Source organism: Puma concolor, chromosome E4 (assembly GCF_028749965.1).
Source record: "Puma concolor isolate L17-30 chromosome E4, mPumCon1.1.hap2, whole genome shotgun sequence".
NCBI lineage: Eukaryota > Metazoa > Chordata > Mammalia > Carnivora > Felidae > Puma > Puma concolor.
In genome coordinates, this window is record NC_141683.1 from 10,256,479 (window position 1) to 10,274,777 (window position 18,299).

The 18,299-nt window shown below is 43.5% G+C and overlaps 1 protein-coding gene and 1 long non-coding RNA gene across 2 annotated transcripts in view; one reads left to right on the forward strand and one right to left on the reverse strand.

Moving 5' to 3' along the window:
* Positions 1–18,299, forward strand: part of LOC147572461 (uncharacterized) — a 33,243-nt gene that overhangs the window by 4,588 nt on the left and 10,356 nt on the right. The gene's annotated exons all lie outside the window — the stretch shown is intronic.
* FAM177B (family with sequence similarity 177 member B) lies at positions 1,880–13,530 on the reverse strand. Its single transcript, XM_025927793.2, has 5 exons — positions 13,171–13,530; positions 6,679–7,033; positions 6,332–6,398; positions 3,513–3,610; positions 1,880–3,209 (listed from the first exon to the last, which is right to left on the reverse strand). Exons 2-5 carry the CDS (start codon positions 6,850–6,852, stop codon positions 3,027–3,029), a joined length of 522 nt encoding a protein of 173 aa, XP_025783578.1. The 5' UTR covers positions 6,853–7,033; positions 13,171–13,530; the 3' UTR covers positions 1,880–3,026.

Sequence of the window (18,299 nt, forward strand, 5' to 3'; positions counted from 1 at the left end):
CACACACACACACACACACACACACACACACACACAGTGAAATATTATGTAGCCACGAAAAGAAGGAAATCTTTCTGTTTGCAACAACATGGATGGACCTGGAGGACACTATTATGCTGAATCATATTACATCAGCTATTCTGACTTATGAAATAAGTCAGACAAAGACAAACACTGCAGGATCTCACTTATATGTGCAATCTGAAAACAAATCAACCAACCAACAAAAACAAACAGCAACAAAAATCCAAACTCCTAGTACAGTGAACCACCTCTGGTGGTTGCCAGAGGTGAGGGATGTTGGGTGGGTGAAAAGAGTGAAGGTGGTCAACAGGTACAAACTTCCAATTATAAAATAAATAAGGCATGATGACTTTAATGAATAACATTGTATATTTGAACGTTGCTGAGGGAGTAGATCTTGAAAGTTCTCATTACAAGAAAAAAAATCGGTAACTGTGTCGTGGATGTTGACTAGACTGTGGTGATGATTGCACAATATATACCAAATTAATCATTAGGTTGTACACCTGCAACTAATACAACATTATAGGTCAATTATATCTCAATAAAAGTAAAGATTACAAAATAAAAGAGCTATGGAGTGATCTTTCTCATGTGTAGGAAAGATGAGAAATGGAGAAAGTAGTACTTATGTATGAGTTTACCAGATTTGTTCTAGACCTACTGAAATTTATGTGCCGTTGAGGTCCATGAAATACCTTAATATCCTTCCAAAAAATATTTTTTTGTTGCATGAGCTAGTTCACATTGCATTTGCTTCCTGTATCAAATCTGTTTTACCCACAGGGACATCGGGAAACTGAGTAACTTGCACAGGGCCATTGGGTTACAAAGAGGCAGTAGAGCTGAGATTTAATCAACATCATATTGACTCTTGAGCCTATCATTTATCCCATACTGCCACTATTAGGAAGAGTTTCCCCTTCTCAGCTCACTTAGGAGGCTCACACTCCTTAGTGTTAATTGTGGCCACGTGACTTGCTTTGGTGGAAGAAACATAATCAGAAGTGACATGATTCATTCTTAGTGGAGAGATTGGTTGCCAGAGCTTCCCTATCCACTCCATTTCTGCTTCAGCAGCCCTGAAAGCATCACATGTGGAGGATCCAGAAGATCAAAGATGCATCCACCACTTAGCCAACACACAGAGGACACTCTGGGAAGCCACCTCAACTGACAGTGGACTTCTTATGAGAATGAAATAAACTTGTGTTGTTTCAGGCCACCGAGATTTTAGAGTTGTCTGATTATGCAGCAAAACTTGTCTTATCATATATTCAATGGACTACACCTTACACCTTATTCTCCAGGCCTTCTCTTGATTTCATGTCAAATCAACTCCAACTTCCCCTTGTCTTAGAGCTTTTATTTCAGTTACATAGGACTGCATAACAAGCTACTCCAAAACTTAAAACAGTAATGATTTCTTACTTCTCATGATTCTGTGGGTTGACGGGGCTTAGCTGCAGGGTTCATCTACTTCACATGGGATAACAGAAGGTCACTTATGCGGCTGCATTTGGTGAGGAGCGTGGCCGGGACTGGAATGTGCGAGACAGACGTTCATCCTGGGGAACCTCTTTCCGTACAGCCTCTCACTATTCAGAAGTCTAGCCCAAGCCTCTTTACAATGTAGAGTTTCTAAGACCACATGTTCCCATTTGCAAGTGCTTATCAGGCCTCTGCTTTCATCACATTTGCTACTATCTCATTGGCTGAAACAAGTCACATGGCCAAGCCCAGAGTCAATGTAGATGGGACTGTACCAGGGTGTGAATTCCAGAAGTCATGGCTCTTTGGGGACTTTCAGTGTAACCATCTATAACAGCCATTAATTAAGCATTAACGTCGAGTCGTCAGTTTTAAAAGTGTTTCCACATTTACTATCTCATTTTGTTTAACAACAACCCTTGAGGAATAAATATATGCCACGCCTATTTTACAAAGAAAGGGACTAGGGCTCAGAAATCTGGACACCTAAAATCACACAACTAGTAAATGGGAGAATTAAGACTTGACCTCAGGTCTTATTACTGCAAGTGCTGTGTTTTCTGTCATCTCACAGCTACCTCTGGCTAGCACGACCAGTGATAGCTAGCTATGATTTCCATGTTTGATCTTTCCAGGTTTTTATTTTATTTATTTTATTTATTTATTTATTTTTTAATGTTTATTTATTTTTGAGACAGAGAGAGAGCATGAGCAGGGGAGGGGCAGAGAGAGAGGAGACACAGAATCCGAAGCAGGCTCCAGGCTCTGAGCTGTCAGCACAGAGCCCAACGCGGGGCTTGAACTCACGAACTGTGAGATCATGACCTGAGCCGAAGTCGGACGCTTAACCGACTGAGCCACCCAGGCGCCCCTGATCTTTCCAGGTTTTTGAATTTTGCTGGCAAATAAACAAACTCATCCATTTTTCCAAATACTTTTTCCAGAGTTTAGGTTGTTGTTGTTGTTGTTGTTGTTGTTTAACTATGTGGAGGGAAATGTACCCAATTCTCAAAGACTTTGATGTATTGAAACCCAGAATTGCTAGCAATGTTTGCTTATTGTAGAGCAAGCCCCAACTAAGCCAGGGTGGTTACTGGGAAGCACCCACATTACACCAAACCTTGAAAGGGGACTTATTTAGACTTCATAATGCCCAAAGTTTCTTCTGAGGAACAGAGATTCTTTTCTGCACCCTAGCCCTATGATGAAGAGTTTCAGCCCCAAACTGCCAGATCCAATTCCTTAAGTCATTTACACTTCTGTGCAAATGTCAGTACTAATAGATCACAACCAGGGAAGGGGGGTTTGGGGGGGAGTTGAGTTGGAGGCTTATAAAATTGAGAAAGCATCCATAATTATTCTCATCACTGCTTTGCAATCACTGGATGCTAGAGAATAAATCACAAGGAGATGAAAATCAGGACTGGCTCAGAAGCACTACCTATGGCTGTTGCCATGGTCGTCAGTGGTGGTGGAACAGACATCCAGAGGAACCACAGTTCTGCTGCCCATTATGAGCTGAAATCAGGTGCCAGGCCCTCCCTGGGTGAGGCGCTCTGCCGAGGAACACCCTCCACAGTGTCCTGTTGTCTGGTTCCATACTCTTGGCCTCCAGCCTCCAGATGACACTTTTCATTAGGAACCTTGGTTGGCCGGGCCTTTGGCGCATTCCCTTCACTTTCCTTGTCACTTTCCTGGTATGGAGAGAAAGAAGGAAAACTTTACCTGTAAACCAAATACCTTTGAACTCCCCCTCTTACAGAACACCCCTGAAAGAACCTTCTTTCTTTAAGCAATGTCAGGCTTCACGTTCAACCAACTTCTGCGACCCATCTCATGACACTCTAGCTTCACACAAGAAAGGCAAACACGAAGCATCATGGAGTGAAATTGTGCATGGCTACCAGGTGGGAAAATGCCTCGTACGGAGCTGAAGTGCAAGCAACCAACCTTCCCACGTCAGGGCTCTTGGTGTCTTCCATCAGGATGTCACATACCTTATTTTGTGTCCTGTAGTACTCATTTAACACGTACTGATATTTGGGTTGAGTAAGACCAAAGAAGGTAGCAAATCTTCCACCAAGAAATTCACATGCTGAAAGAAAGAACAGGCACCTTGGTAAGCTGAACTGATGACTAAAACTTAACAGTCATTTGAAGTGAAGAGTTTAAACTTGCCTGCCGGTGATCCATTACCACACTTAACTTTAAGGCTGACAAAAGATTTCAATTGCTCTGGACTCTCAGAAAGTTCCAGGACTCACAAGTAATTGTTAAATCTTCTGTCTCCCCATGGGATTACATCTAAACAATCCTTTCCAGATGGGTATGTCAGGAGAGATTTTCAAAATACCTACTTCCAGGTACAGCATTGGTCCTAAGCAATCAGAATAGATGCTTTGGTTGTGAAAGTTGGGGGTCAAGGTTTAGCATTAACAGCGGTTTCCTGACGGGGTCTCCTAGACACCTAGAAATGTTTTCCTTTAGAATTATAGGATTTCTGACACCCCACCCCCCACGACCCCACTTTCTGATCCCTAAGGCTTTTCCTCTTCTTGGGATGTTGCTCATATAGTACATCAAAATGGTGCTCTCCATTTTTTAAAATGTGTTTTATCTTTTCAAAAATACTCTAGCTCCTTAATCTGTTTGTTTGCCACAGTGCCTGGTACATGTATATAAGAGGAGTTTCTAAAGTATTAGAATAAATCTTAGGAGGCGTTCCTGCTTATGACCTACTAGAATTTTACCTTGAAAACACTAGTTACGGTTTCATGTGGGTGTCAGCTCTATCCAGAGTTCCTGTGTAGAGACCAGGGTGCTGACTGCTAGCATTTGTATGCCTCCCCTACAACCTGGAAGCCCCAAGCAGATGCACTTCAACGCTACAGTCCTGCTTGGAACCTTGAAGGCAGCGTGATTCCCCACATGTCCTGTCCCTACCATCCTAAGTCACAGCCCAACATGGAAATCACTACAGTCCCTGTTCTCCTTTACATTCTCATAAGGCTGTATTGAGTTTTGCTTCTTTTACCTCACCTAATCTTCTAGGGTGTTCTCCCTCCAAAATATTTCACCTCTTTAAACAATCTTGTCCCAACTAAACACATAGAGCTCTCTAGAAGACAGCATTTTTTTCTGCCAGTGTACTATGGTTGAGGTAAGATTGGTATCTCACCTGGGTTCCCAAAGGAACTTACAAATCCCTAACCCTGTATCCTGATGTAAAAGCACTTGCTCCTCTGCGGCTCATACCATCTGACTAAATCACCCCATCATTACTTTTTACTGTAGTTTAAAGACTTCCCTCCCCTCCCCTACCCCCAGTGACTGTTGTGGTCCCTAAGCTGACCTTAGCCATACTTTCATAGCACTCTCAAGTCATATATCCACATTACTCATTACTAAGTCTTTTCATCGGTGGTCCCTATGCTCCTTCTAGCCCGGCGGTTGTGACAACAAATTGTAATTAAAGGCATGTTTACTAGCCTATAATATCTATTGAATATGGAGTCCCTTGAAAGCAAAGCCTGTCATTTGTCTTTGTGTCCCAGGGACCCACACAGTGCCAAACACACATTGGCACTCAATAAATGTTTACTTAATGAATGAATGAAGATCAATTCCTCAGAGCTATGGCTATACTTCGTATTTTCTTGAATTTTAATTTTTGTATTTTTTTAAAGTTGTTTCCTTCCTGCTGTACATACAAGAATACGCAAATTAGAGGGGCGCCTGGGTGGCTCAGTCGGTTAAGCATCTGACTTCAGCTCAGGTCACGATCTCGCGGTCCGTGAGTTTGAGCCCCACGTCGGGCTCTGGGCTGATGGCTCAGAGCCTGGAGCCTGCTTCCGATTCTGTGTCTCCCTCTCTCTCTGCCCCTCCCCTGTTCATGCTCTGTCTCTCTCTGTCTCAAAAAAATAAACGTTAAAAAAAAATTAAAAAAAAAAAGAATACGCAAATTAGAAGGAAATGAGAAGGGGCGCCTGGGTGGCTCAGTCACTTGGGCGTCTGACTTCAGCTCAGGTCATGATCTCACAGCTTGTGGGTTCGAGCCCCGTGTCACACTCTGTGCTGACAGCTCAGAGCCTGGAGCCTGTTTCAGATTCTGTGTCCCTCTCTTGTTCTGCCCCTCACCCACTCATGCTCTCTCTCTCTCTCTCTCTTAAGAATAAATAAAACATTTTAAAAAATTTAGAAGGAAATGAGTAATTAGATGTTGCCAATTGTGTTTTAAAGAAAATTGGTGAAAGTCGAGCAAAATAAGATTCAGTGTTTCATCTGTTATAAATAGCTGCTTAGGCCATTCACTTTGTCCCTGAGAAGGGTCCATAAAGTCCTTGTTCATAACAGAGTCATTATGATGAAGGAACTTGGAACTGTGTCATATAAAAATAGTTTTAAAAAAACCTTGGAAGTTTATTCAGGTGAAGAGTCACCTTAGGGATGGGGGAGGCTATTGTCTTCGAATATTTGAAGCTCTGTCCTATGAAAGAGGAATCTAGACTTGTTTTATATGACCTTAAGAAAGACAACTAAGATCAATGGAAATAACTTTAAAAGAAGACAAAATATAAGGTAGAATTTACTAAAAAGAGTTGGAAAGAGATGGAAGGGTCTGCCTGAAGATGTGAGGTTCTACACCTTTGGGAATGTTCAAGCATAGATCAAGAAAGGACTAGGTTGTCCCTTATTCTGGATGCCAGGGAGTGGATTAAACTACTGGAAGGCCCAACGAACACTGAGGGCCTATAAGTCTACATCTTGTATTTAGGACTAAATAAATAAATAAATAAATAACCTTGGCAGTACTTACTAGAAAATGAGGTGCTTGCTATTTGCCCTGCCCAAAACCATAGGTACGACTGCCATGAGAGTTTAGACTGAAAAAAAGAAAGAAATCAAGTTAGAGTAATTAATAACAAGAGTAGTGATGCAGGTGTTTCATGTAGAGATTTCAAAATGCTTTATAGCATATTACATTTTCTTTCTCACACATGAGAAATGTAAAGTTATCAAAACTATGAGTTGACTATAAACTCCAGGAAGTAAGACAAGGGGAACAAGGAGTTAGCTTAAAACTGTATTTTCTACAAACCTTGTTTGGCTTAATCTCTTATTCATTAAGCCCCCATGTTACTAATATTGACACTCTAAGCTTACAGGATCATGTGTTGAATTTGTTTTCTGTTCCTTTTTTTCTTCCTCTTCCTCCTCCTCGGTGCTATATTCTTCCATGATGTCTCCATCAACAAAATGGATAATTCTTTTGGGAGTAGTTCTTTTGGAAGACCTACTTTTCTCTAATTCTGACTTCTGGAAACTGTTTTTTTCCATAAGGAAATAAAACAACTAGTGAATTTAAAACAGGGCACCTTCAGGCCAGTTGCCCAGGGCAGTGTTTATATAGCTGAGAGGTGTCTAGTTATTTTCAATGGATGGTAAAGCTAGAGAATTCAGATGTAAACGTAGCTGCGATCTCATCAATTCTTCAAATCCAAGGAAGGACTGTTCAGTTCTGTACCAAAATGGAAAAAAAAATGTAATTAGTAGTAAAAATGTGAACTTTGAGTCTTCAAACAAAAATTTAAACAGTTCCCTTACCTCTTATTCATTACAAAACCAACAAATACTAGTAGAGAGAGGCCACTAAGGTGTGGAAGTTTCCCAATTATTTCAATAAAGAGTGAGAGGCAATGTAAGTAGTGATTAAGAGTGCAGGCTTTGCACAGAGAAGAACAAATTTGTCAAGTATATCCTGGTAAAGGACTTATTTTCAGAATATGTAAAGAGCAATTACAATTCAATAAGTAAAAGACAAGCAACTCAACTGAAATGTGGGCGAGGGATTTGAACAGATACTTTATCAAATAAGATTTACAGGTGCCAACTAAACTTAGGAAAAGATGCTCAATGTCATTAGTCATTAGGAAAATGCAAATTGAAACCATCATGAGATATCACCCTCACTAGAAGGCTAAAATTTAAAGGACTGAGGAATAAATGGAGCAGCTAGAACTCTCACGTTGCTGGTGGGGATGCAAAATGGTACAGCCACTTTGGAAAACAGTTTGGCAGTTTCTTAAAAGTTAAACAGGTTCTTACCATATAGTTTTGTTCTGGGACCCAATTCCATGCTGGGGGGTGGGCAGAGATTTCCCCCACCAACAAGCAATTCTCAAATTGTCAGGACACCAGCTGGATGTCCTACAATTCAACTCGATTCTGACACTACCCACCCACCTCTTCCCTTTCTTCAGAGGCCAATCACAAGCCCAGGTTGTTATTTGTACTTCTGACCTACTGGCTATAAATCAGAGGTTCCCATAACCCCCACTTTGAGTTAGATTAATTTGCTAGAGCAACTCGGGAAGTCTGTTTACTCACTAGATTATCAGTTTATTATAAAAGGATAGAATTTGGGGCGCCTGGGTGGCTGACTTGGTTAGGCGTCTGACTTCAGCTCAGGTTGTGATCTCATGGCTGGTGATTTCGAGCCCCGCTTCAGGCTTTGTGATGACAGCTCAGAGCCTGGAACCTGCTTCAGATTCTGTCTCCCTCTCTGTCTCTGCCCCTCCCCTGGTCTCTCCGTCTCAAAAATAAATAAACAACAACAACAAAGGGTATAACTTAGGAAGAGCCAGATGGAAGAGGTGCACAGGGCAGGGTATAGGGAAAGGGCACAGTGCTTCTGTGTGTCCCCCGAGCACAACACGCTCTCTGAAGTTCCACGTGTCCACCAACCTGGGAGCTCTCCTCCCACGCTGTTTTGTTTGTTTGTTTTGGAGGCTTCTTCACCGACGTCTGGCTGATTAAATCATTAGCCGTTGGGCACTGGTGATGAATTCAACCTCCAGCCCCTGGGGGATGTCAGGAAGTGGGAAGGAAATCACCTAATCACAGGGTTGGTTCTTGCAAGTCACCTCATTAACATGATAAAAGACACTTGGTCCTCTCAACAGTTAGGAAATTCCGAAGGTTTTAGAAGCCCTGGGCTAGAAATGGGAAGACCACATATATAGTTATTAAAAATCACAGTATCACACATCTAGATGTTTACCCAAGAGAAATGAAAACATTTCCATCTAAAGATTTGTATGTGAATATTTATAGCAGCTTTATTTGTAAGAGCCCCAAACTGAAAACAATCAAAATGTCCATTAATGAATAAACCAAATGTGATACATTTGTTCAGTGAAATACTATTTAGTGATTAAAGTATTGGACACTTATATTTTTATTTATTTGTTTATTTTGAGAGAGAGAGAGAAAAGGGGAGGGGCAGAGAGAGAGGGAGACTGAGAATCCCAAGCAGGCTCTGCACTGTCAGTGCTGGGCTCGATGCAGGATTCCATCCCACGAACCATGAGACTGTAAGGTTTAAATTGTAGTGTAGGGCTAATGCTTAGCTTGAAAAATAACAGCTTTGTGTTGACACTGAAGGTTAAGAGATAACAGCCTTGCTTTGCTCTGGTAAACTAGGCCTCATACCCTTGTAAATTAGGCTTCACCAATTAAGGAAACAAAAGTTCAAAGAAAAGAGTGTCAGAGGCAGGGTCAAGGAGATCCACTGGTTGCAACTTAGAGGCAGAAAGTCTAAAGTAAACACCTCATTAGGCAACTGTTTCTAACTCATCTGGAACCTGTTTCTTTGTTCTGTTCCCAGGTGATGATAAAACGATGTGATCGGTTATAAAAACTCTGTACCCCGGCTGTTCGGGGCCGCACTCTTGTCAAGAGTGTTGGTCCCGATCGGTCGGCCTTGCCTCTCATTGTAATAAACTTTGTTGTGACTGTCACTGGTGCCCGTAGCATTCTGTTTCAGGAGTCGTGTGGATGCAACAAGACCATGACCTGGGCCGAAACCAAGAGTCAGTTGCTTAACCAACTGAGCCATCCAAGTGCCCCTTTGGACATTAATATTTGCAACACTATGAATGAATCCCCAAAACATCACGCTAAGTGAAAGAAGCCAGACACTCTATATTAAATGATTACGTTTATATAACATTTTAGAAAAGGCAAAATTATAGTTGTAGAAAACAGATGAGTGTTTGCTGGGGTGGATGGGGGGAGAGATAACTACAAAGGGACAAAAGGGAACTTTCTCGGGCAATAGAAATGTTCTAACAGATATCATGATTGTAGCAGCGGTTACTCAACTATACATTTGTCAAATCAAATTCTACACTTAATGATGAACTTTTGGGGTGATGGGGTGGTCTGTGGGGTCTGGAGCCGATGGCCAAGAAATAATTCTTGAAGACGTCTCTGGTGCAAAAAGGTGATTTTATTAAAGTATGGGGACAGGACCATGGGCAGGAAGAGCTGCACTGGGGTCATGACGGGTAACTCATTATATACCCTCAGGTTGGGAGGGGATCAGGGATAGATTAAATCTCTAAGGAATTTTGGAAGCAAGGTTTCCAGGACCTTCAGGGGCTAGCTGTTGCTAGGGAAACACCATTTATCACTGTTTAATAAAACTTTAGTCCTGAGACCCTTCAGATACATATCAGGGGCCATAAACTTGGAGCATGATTGCCAGGATATATCTTGGGGCAGTTGACATAAAGGAAGTAGACTTATGGGGGAGGTGTAAGCCAAGGTTCTCGTTTGCAAAGTGTCATCCTTGAGGCCTCTGAGCTCCTAGAGGGAGATCACTCTGCTGGTCTCAAGGATTTATCAATGGGCTGTAGGCAGTAAGGGAATTTCATTTCTCATTTGCCTTAGTTTCCCACATCACCATGGCAAGCAATTAAACCCCTTTCCTTTGTTCTTGGGTAGCCAGGCAGGTCAGAGGAATATCACACATATTCCAACGGGGGGTGGGGGGGGGGCAGCCTGTATTTTGTCCTCAGCCTGCCTCTTGCTCCCCCATCAGTTAACACTGGTTAATATCTCAATAAATCTCACCAGTTTGGGAGCCAGCCTGCCTAGGTTTAATATCCCATTACTTACTATCTCTGGGTCTTGGTTTCCTTATCTCTAAAATAAGAATGATACAGTTTGAGCATATCTTTGAATATAGTACCAACCTTATAAAATGAGAATTAAACGAGGAAAGACACAGCAAGGAGTTAGAACAATTCTTAGCAAATATCAAGTGTCTAATAAAAGCTAGGTATTATTAAGTACCTATCACTTCCGTAACAGTGTACATGTTCTAATGTGGTAAGCACACTGTTGTCTTAATGAGTACTTAATATATTTGAAGATTATGTCAGCAAATGTGGCAGACTGAGTTGAGGTGAAAGTCCTCTTCCTGTTCCAAATTCACAGAAATGCTGGATAAAATTAAACAAAATACTAAACCAAGCTGTGAGAAGAAAAGCTAGCAAAAACGAGTATCCGTGCCCAAGGCTGGATACTCCCCTTGCATACTTTTGTCTTCCGTAATCTTGTCTGCCTTCTCCACCAACTACCTGTGTAGCATCACTGGTAAAGGCCCCCTCCCCTGTTTCTTTGCTCTCTCAATCCCCTACCATCCCAGCCATGAAAGGAGTCCCATGTCAAGGTTCGGGGCTCAGCCTTTGGCGGTGACTCCGCTGGGCCGGCACCGGTGTGCAATGAACAGCCTTTTCCGATTCCCGGAGTGCACATGGCTGGTCTCTTCCTGGGCACCGAGTATTTGCTGTAACAGCTGGACTGAGGATGTAAGAGAGGCAGAGAGACTGGAAGGAAGCCTAGGTATCAGCAAAAGAAGGAAAACTGAAAATCCTAGGGGTGAGCTAAAGCTGGGATGGTTGCTGAGGGTTTCAGAACTGGATACAGACCTTGGGGCTAAAGGTTTAACACTGGTGCAGAGAGGAGAGCCCAAATCACAGACCCTGCGTATATGAGGAGCCAGCCGAAGTGAAATACCTGAGTAAGACTAAGATAAATAAATTACAATCGTAATCTGTAAATTATGGACTGGAAAAAGTGCCTACTGGCTTATCAAAGTGGAAAAACAATTTGTCATCTCCTGGCAACATGGGTAGAAACAGTCACTGAAAAATACTGGAACCCCAGGTCAGTACCAAATGCTGGGTGTGGCCAGATTCAGAGTGCTCAGGTGGGGTGAGGCCCGGCAGTGAAGCTTCGGGACCCACAGCTGCCGGAAGCAAGCACAAAGCCACCTGAGAGGGAAGCTTCAAGAAGATAAGGTCCACGGGATCTGCACCAAAAACACCCCCTGCTGAGGATGCCATGGCAAAAACTTACAAATCCCAGGAAGAAACCAACCCTCCTGAGGACGTTACCAAGTTGTCACCCAAGAGTCGGGAGTAATAGAGCAACACAGAACTTTACAATGATTATGGTTAATATATTCAAAGAGATAAAGGAAGCAAGACATAATATCCCAAAGGAACAGGGTGATTTGAAAAAAAACGGAACAGAAATTCCAGAAACAAAATGTATAGTCAACACAGGATATGTTGGATGTAGATTGAACAATGAAGCAATCTCTCATAACCCAGCATAAAGAGATATGTTCTGTTAACATCAAGGAAAAGCTTTGAGATATGAAGAATGGATGAGAAAGTTCAATATGTGTTGAATGGGAGTTCAGAGGAGGTGAATGGAAAGGACAGGGGAGGTAATGTTTGAAGACACAATGGCTATGAACTTTCAATATTTGGGTTTTTTTTAAGTTTATTTATTTTTGAGAGAGAGAAAGCATGAGTGGGGAAGGGGCAGAGAGAGAATCCCAAGCAGGCTCTGCACGGCTAGTGCTGGACACGGGGCTTGAACCCACGAACCATGAGATCATGACCTGAGCCGAAGTTAGGAGTCGGACTCAGCCAACTGAGCCACCCAGGCGCCCCTAAAAGTTACTGTAGAGACAAGCCTATGCAAAGAAGGACACTCAGACCCTCCCCTGGGCCCCTAAAAGCAGGAAATCTATGAGAAAGGTAGCCTCCCTAGACCAGGAGGTAAAGAGACATCCTTATCACCAGAGATGAGACGTTTAGAGCCAAAAAAGCTGTACAAACAGTCCTTGTTACTTTTTACTAATTTGCTATCCCAGCCCAAAGTCTGTTTACAATTCCTCACTGATTGAAACTCCAATGAGTTAACATTTCTCTGTCTTGTCAATTCCTCACGGATTTATTGTCTCTCTGTCTAAAAGGTGTAAAAACTGCCTGCCTTGGTCATTTCTTTGGGTCTCAATTTCATTATTGGGCCTGTGTGTACATGCAATAAAACTTTTTTTTTTCTCCTACTAATCAGTCTCATGTAAATCTAATTCTTAGTCCAACTGGAAGGCCTTGAGCATAGAGAAGAATTTTTCATTCCCTTCAGGGGATGTGAATAAATCACCGAATCTTATTGGTACAACGCTGAGTTTATGTCGTTGTCAAAGGTTAGGGTTGCAAAAGACCTGTCAAGGGTTAAATTTGTCAGCAAAGTGATACGAGGACAGAGGACCCAGCATAGGGTCCTCTAAGGAGACTTGAGCAATGAATACACAGGGTTTTGCCCACTGACTTAGTGACAGTGTATCACTAAAGAACCTCAGCAAGAAATAGTTGTTACCATTTAGTTTCTGATACCAAAAAAGCAGCAAAAAGTAACTTAATTTGGTGTTTAAGACAGTGCTATGTGAAATAAAACACATCCTACAACAGTAATCAGAAGGAAATACAAACATTTTTGAAAGCAACTCACCTACATTTATTCCTCTGCTTTTTCCTTCATTGCTTTTATTCGTTATGTCTGGCTTTGAAGGTAGTACAAAATTCGGTGCCAGAAGTTGTTCGGTAGATGATAAATCAGAGAAGCTAGGCTGAGGCCAGACAGAGCCCTGGGATATGCCAACGTGGAAGCATTCTCTGTGTGCTGTTTACAGGGCGGAACGTGTTTGAGTTGTGGGAAGGTCAGTTATATTTACACATCCGGCAGTGAACGAACCCAGTGGGCACCAAACTTGTCTGCAGATTAGAATCCTCTAAGGGTCTTTTAAAAAATTCAAATGGCAGACCACACCCCAGACCACTGAAGTCACCATCTCTATGAGTGGGACATGGCATCAGGTGTTATCGTTGTTGTTGCTGTTGTTTTGTAGTTTATTTATTTCTGAGAGAGACAGAGTACATGTGCATGCACCAGCGGGGGAGGGGCTGAGACAGAGACAGAGAATCCCAAGCAGACACCTCGCTGTCCTCGAAGAACGCAACATGTCGACCCCACAGATCATGAGATCGTGACCTGAGCTGAAATCCAAAGTCTGATGCTTAACCCACAGCCACCCAGGTGCCCCTGGCATCTGTTATTTTTGAAGCTGTCCGGGTGATCCCAATGTACAGGCAAGTTTCCTAAGGAAACCAGTGCCCTAAGGATGTGGGAAAAGATACAGTGATTTGCTGCACATGAAGCTAGTACCAAGACATCTCGTCTATTTTTTTTCAAGAGGGTTTTTTTTGTTTTTTTGGTTTTTTTGCCTTCTGCCTTCTGAGCCTCCCCTTCCCCCCCACCAACCTTGCTCCAACCTTAAAAGCTTATATATCAAAAATTTAAGAATAAGGCCTAACAGGGGCACCTGGGTGGTTCCATCGATTAAGTGTCCAACTTCGGCTCAGGTCATAATCTCATGGGTTTGTGGGTTCGAGCCTCGCATTGGGCTCTTGGCTGACAGCATGGAGCCTGCTTTGGATCCTCTGTGTGTCTCTCTCTCTGCCCCTCCCCTTCCCCCACACATACTCTCTCTCAAAAACAAACATTAAAAAGAAAAAAAATGAATACGGCCTAACAGCCCCACTGTGGTTTATTGTACTTCACTCCTCTGAAGACCATCTCCCAGTTCATACATTTCCAAACCAAATGAAGTACCCCATCCCCCATATACCTGGCTCCCCCGTTACTTGAATTACAGACGAATGATATCTGCTGGCCCTCTAAAGAAAATACTGGTTTCTTTTCTTCATGATAACAGTGTTGGGAGTTAAGTAAGCATTTATAGCTTTTAATTCAGGGGGCTCTAACGGGAAGCCATGAGGAGAGAGGAGAGAAAAAGGGGAAAAAGGGTGAGAAAGAGCTCTAACTTATAATGGAGTTAGTGAGTGTTTTTCTGCCACCTACTGGACTCTTTAGGATGTGCTATGCAAAATTACAGAACAACGTGGAATCTACTTATTTTTATCTACAAAAACCTTGGGAGCACCGCCAATTTCCCACCATGTACGTAGACATGGATGTTTTGCAAGTGACCTTTCAGAAGGCTAAATATTCCCTACAGCATGCTTTTTACCTCTGTTTAATTCTTTTTTTTTTTTTTAAGGTTATTTATTTTGAGAGAGTGAGCACGAGTGGGAGATAGGCAGAGGAAGAGACAGAGAGAATCCCAAACAGGTTCCACGCTCAGCGCAGAGCCCAAGGCAGGGCTCCATCCCACAACCCTGGCACCATGATCTGAGCCGAAATCAAGAGTCAGACACTCAACCCACTAAGCCACCCAGTCTCCCCAACCTCTATTTAATTCTTATGGACACCTCTACTTTTTGTTTCTTAAAAACCCCAAATCTAGGGGCGCCTGGGTGGCGCAGTCGGTTAAGCGTCCGACTTCAGCCAGGTCACGATCTTGCGGTCCGTGAGTTCGAGCCCCGCGTCGGGCTCTGGGCTGATGGCTCAGAGCCTGGAGCCTGTTTCCGATTCTGTGTCTCCCTCTCTCTCTGCCCCTCCCCCGTTCATGCTCTGTCTCTCTCTGTCCCAAAAATAAAAATAAAAACGTTGAAAAAAAAAAATAAAAAAAAAAAAAACCCAAATCTAGTTTATCAAGGATTGTGCCTAAGTATATATAGTATAATTAAAAGGCCATATAGGGGCGCCTGGGTGGCGCAGTCGGTTAAGCGTCCGACTTCAGCCAGGTCACGATCTCGCGGTCCGTGAGTTCGAGCCCCGCGTCAGGCTCTGGGCTGATGGCTCGGAGCCTGGAGCCTGTTTCCGATTCTGTGTCTCCCTCTCTCTCTGCCCCTCCCCCGTTCATGCTCTGTCTCTCTCTGTCCCAAAAAAAATAAATAAAACGTTGAAAAAAAAAAAAAAAAAAAAAAAAAAAAAAAAAAAAAAAAAAAAAAAAGGCCATATAATCTCCCCAACCTTTCAATATTGGAGTACCTCCCAGCTCAGTGATGGAATCACTTCTGTTTTTATGTATTCATTCATCAATGAATAGATATTCATCTCATTGAGTCCTATGGCTTTAAATGCTACCTACATGTAAATTTATATCCAATAATTTTATCTCCAGGTCAGACTTTTCCTTGAATCTCAAATTCAGAGATCCTACTGTCTACTCAACATTGCTTCTTGGGTGTCTAATAGACATCTCGGTCCTGATGTGCCTAAATCTTTGCTCACACTTCCAGTGCACCCTTCTTCCTGCACACCCCTCCCCCAGACACATACTTGTACCTCCTCTAGCAGTCTTTCCATTTCAATAAATGGCAATTCTATTCTTCCAGTTGTTCGACCCGAGTCCTTGGCGTCATTCTTGATTCTTTTCCTTTAGCCACACCCCCCATTAAATCCATCAGGAAATCCTCTTGGATATTTCTGGAATCCTCGTATGACCACTCCACCCTGGTCTAAGCCATCATCTCTCACCTAGATTGTGGCCGTGGCCTTCTATCTGTCCCCCTACAGTCTATACTCAAGAAGGCAGCCAGAGTTGTAGAATCAGATCATGTCACTCTCCTTAAAATCCACAAGGGATTTGGGGTCCCTGGGTGGCTCGGTCGGTTAAGCAGCCGACTTTGGCTCAGGTCATGATCTCACAGTCCCAGAGTTCAAGCCCCGCATCGGGCTCTGTGCTGACAGCTCGGAGCCTGGAACCTGCTTCAGATTCTGTGTGTGTGTCTCTCTCTGTGCGCCCCACCCCCCTCACGTTCTGTCTCTCTCCATCTCTCAAAAATAAATAAAAATGTTTAAAAATTAAAAAAAAAAGAGCATTAAAAAAGAATCTGCAAGGGGTTCATATGGCACCTGTGGGAAGGCGCAGCGGGGGACGAAGGAAGCCCAAGTCCCTGCAATAGCCTGCAAGGCTGTCCATCTGGCTCTCGATACTTTTCTGATCTCATTTCGTGCCGACCGCCGCTCACCACACTCAATACACTGGCCTTCACGTTATGGTTCCCTGACCACAGACTCTCCGCCTACAAGGACCTTGTAGCTGTGGTTCCCAGGACTAGTCCTTCCTCCCACAGACTTTGAACTCTTCTCCCTCAAGGCACCTTCCTGTCCCCTTCACCACCACCACCACTCAACATGCTACTAGTTTTTCTCCTGAGCACTTACACCTTGCACAAACTCTGATTTTGCCTATCTCCCCCCTCCCTTCCCTCCCCTGCCTGTCCTCTGGCCAGAGTGGGAGGGGCTTTACCTGTGTGTTTCCCGCTGTGTCTCCTGCCCCTACACTACCTGAGACAAGGCTGACACTCAGTATTTGCTTAATAAATGAACCATACGTTTAGATCATTTAATGGGTGAGGGAAGGTATTATGTAATAGATTGGAAAACTAAGGAGAGAACAGGCTTGTAGTTGTCTCTATTTCTGATGCTAAAATGGCTGCCTTTTGTTTCACATTTTTCTCACTACATTTGCACATTATTCATTTCATTTTCATCAACTCCTTCACTGACACACAGCATTGGAATCCGTACCAGCAAAATCACACACGAGTTCTACATCTTGGCATTGAGCTTCAGAAAGATACCGTACCTAAAATTTCCTACAGTTCTTTCAGTTTTCGTTTATGAAAACAGGTTTTCAAATGAACCAGGTTAAAAGGCAGCAAAGCAGCAGCATCGGGAATTACACACACACACACACACACACACACACACACACACACACACACCCAGCTAACTGGGCCACTGTGGGTGCTCCCAGCTTCCGCCTTCCCCTTCCCCACGAGGTGCTCTGAAGGTCAAGCAGGGATGGAGCATACAAAGCCCCCCCTGCAGGCAGCAGTCTTCTCTACCAACTTCTCCACGCTGGTTCACCTGAGGAAACTGGCCAGGGAGCGGGCAGGGTTGAGTGAGGAATTATGTGGACTGAGGAGAGATGTGAAATATGAATAAATGAACGCACGCATTTGCAAACCTCTGCTCCCCAGGGGAACTGCTGTCAGAACATTACCTGGCAGGATTATTAGATCTTTATTTTCAGTTTTAAACCGCATGCATGCACCCAGTCACTGTGGACAAGAGTGACATCACTGGGGCACCTGGGTGGCTCAGTTGGTTAAGCGGCGCACTCTTGATTTCAGCTCAGGTCATAATCTCAGAGTCGTTAGATCGAGCCCCGTGTTTGGCTCTGCTCTGCCCTGAGCCTGAGTGTGGAGCCTACTTGGGATTCTCTCTCTTCCTCCCTCTCTGCCCCTTCCCTGCTTGCGCTCTCTCGCTCTAAATAAATAAACATTAAGAAGAAAAAAAGAGGAACATCACTGACATGCCCCTGCCATCAGGGCATTTCTCAACTTTTTCTACATCATGGCAGGTGATGGTGGGAATTCTCTGAAATTCCCAGGTGACCAGCCTGGGAGCTCCGGCCACCTTAGGCCCTGCCCAGCTGGCCCTAGAAGCCTGAGACCAGTAGCTTGAGGCAAACTACTATGAAGCTCTAGGGAATAAAACTCAAGCCACTGGTGAACATTTACTCCGGGGCGGGTGGTGGGGGCGGGGGGGGGGGGTGCACTCTGATCGACACTATGAACTTACACCCACCTCAAGCACAGCAAAGGCATTGGATACACTGAACTGCATTGAAGCAGTGTCGCTGGCCTTATATTGTATAAGTGGGT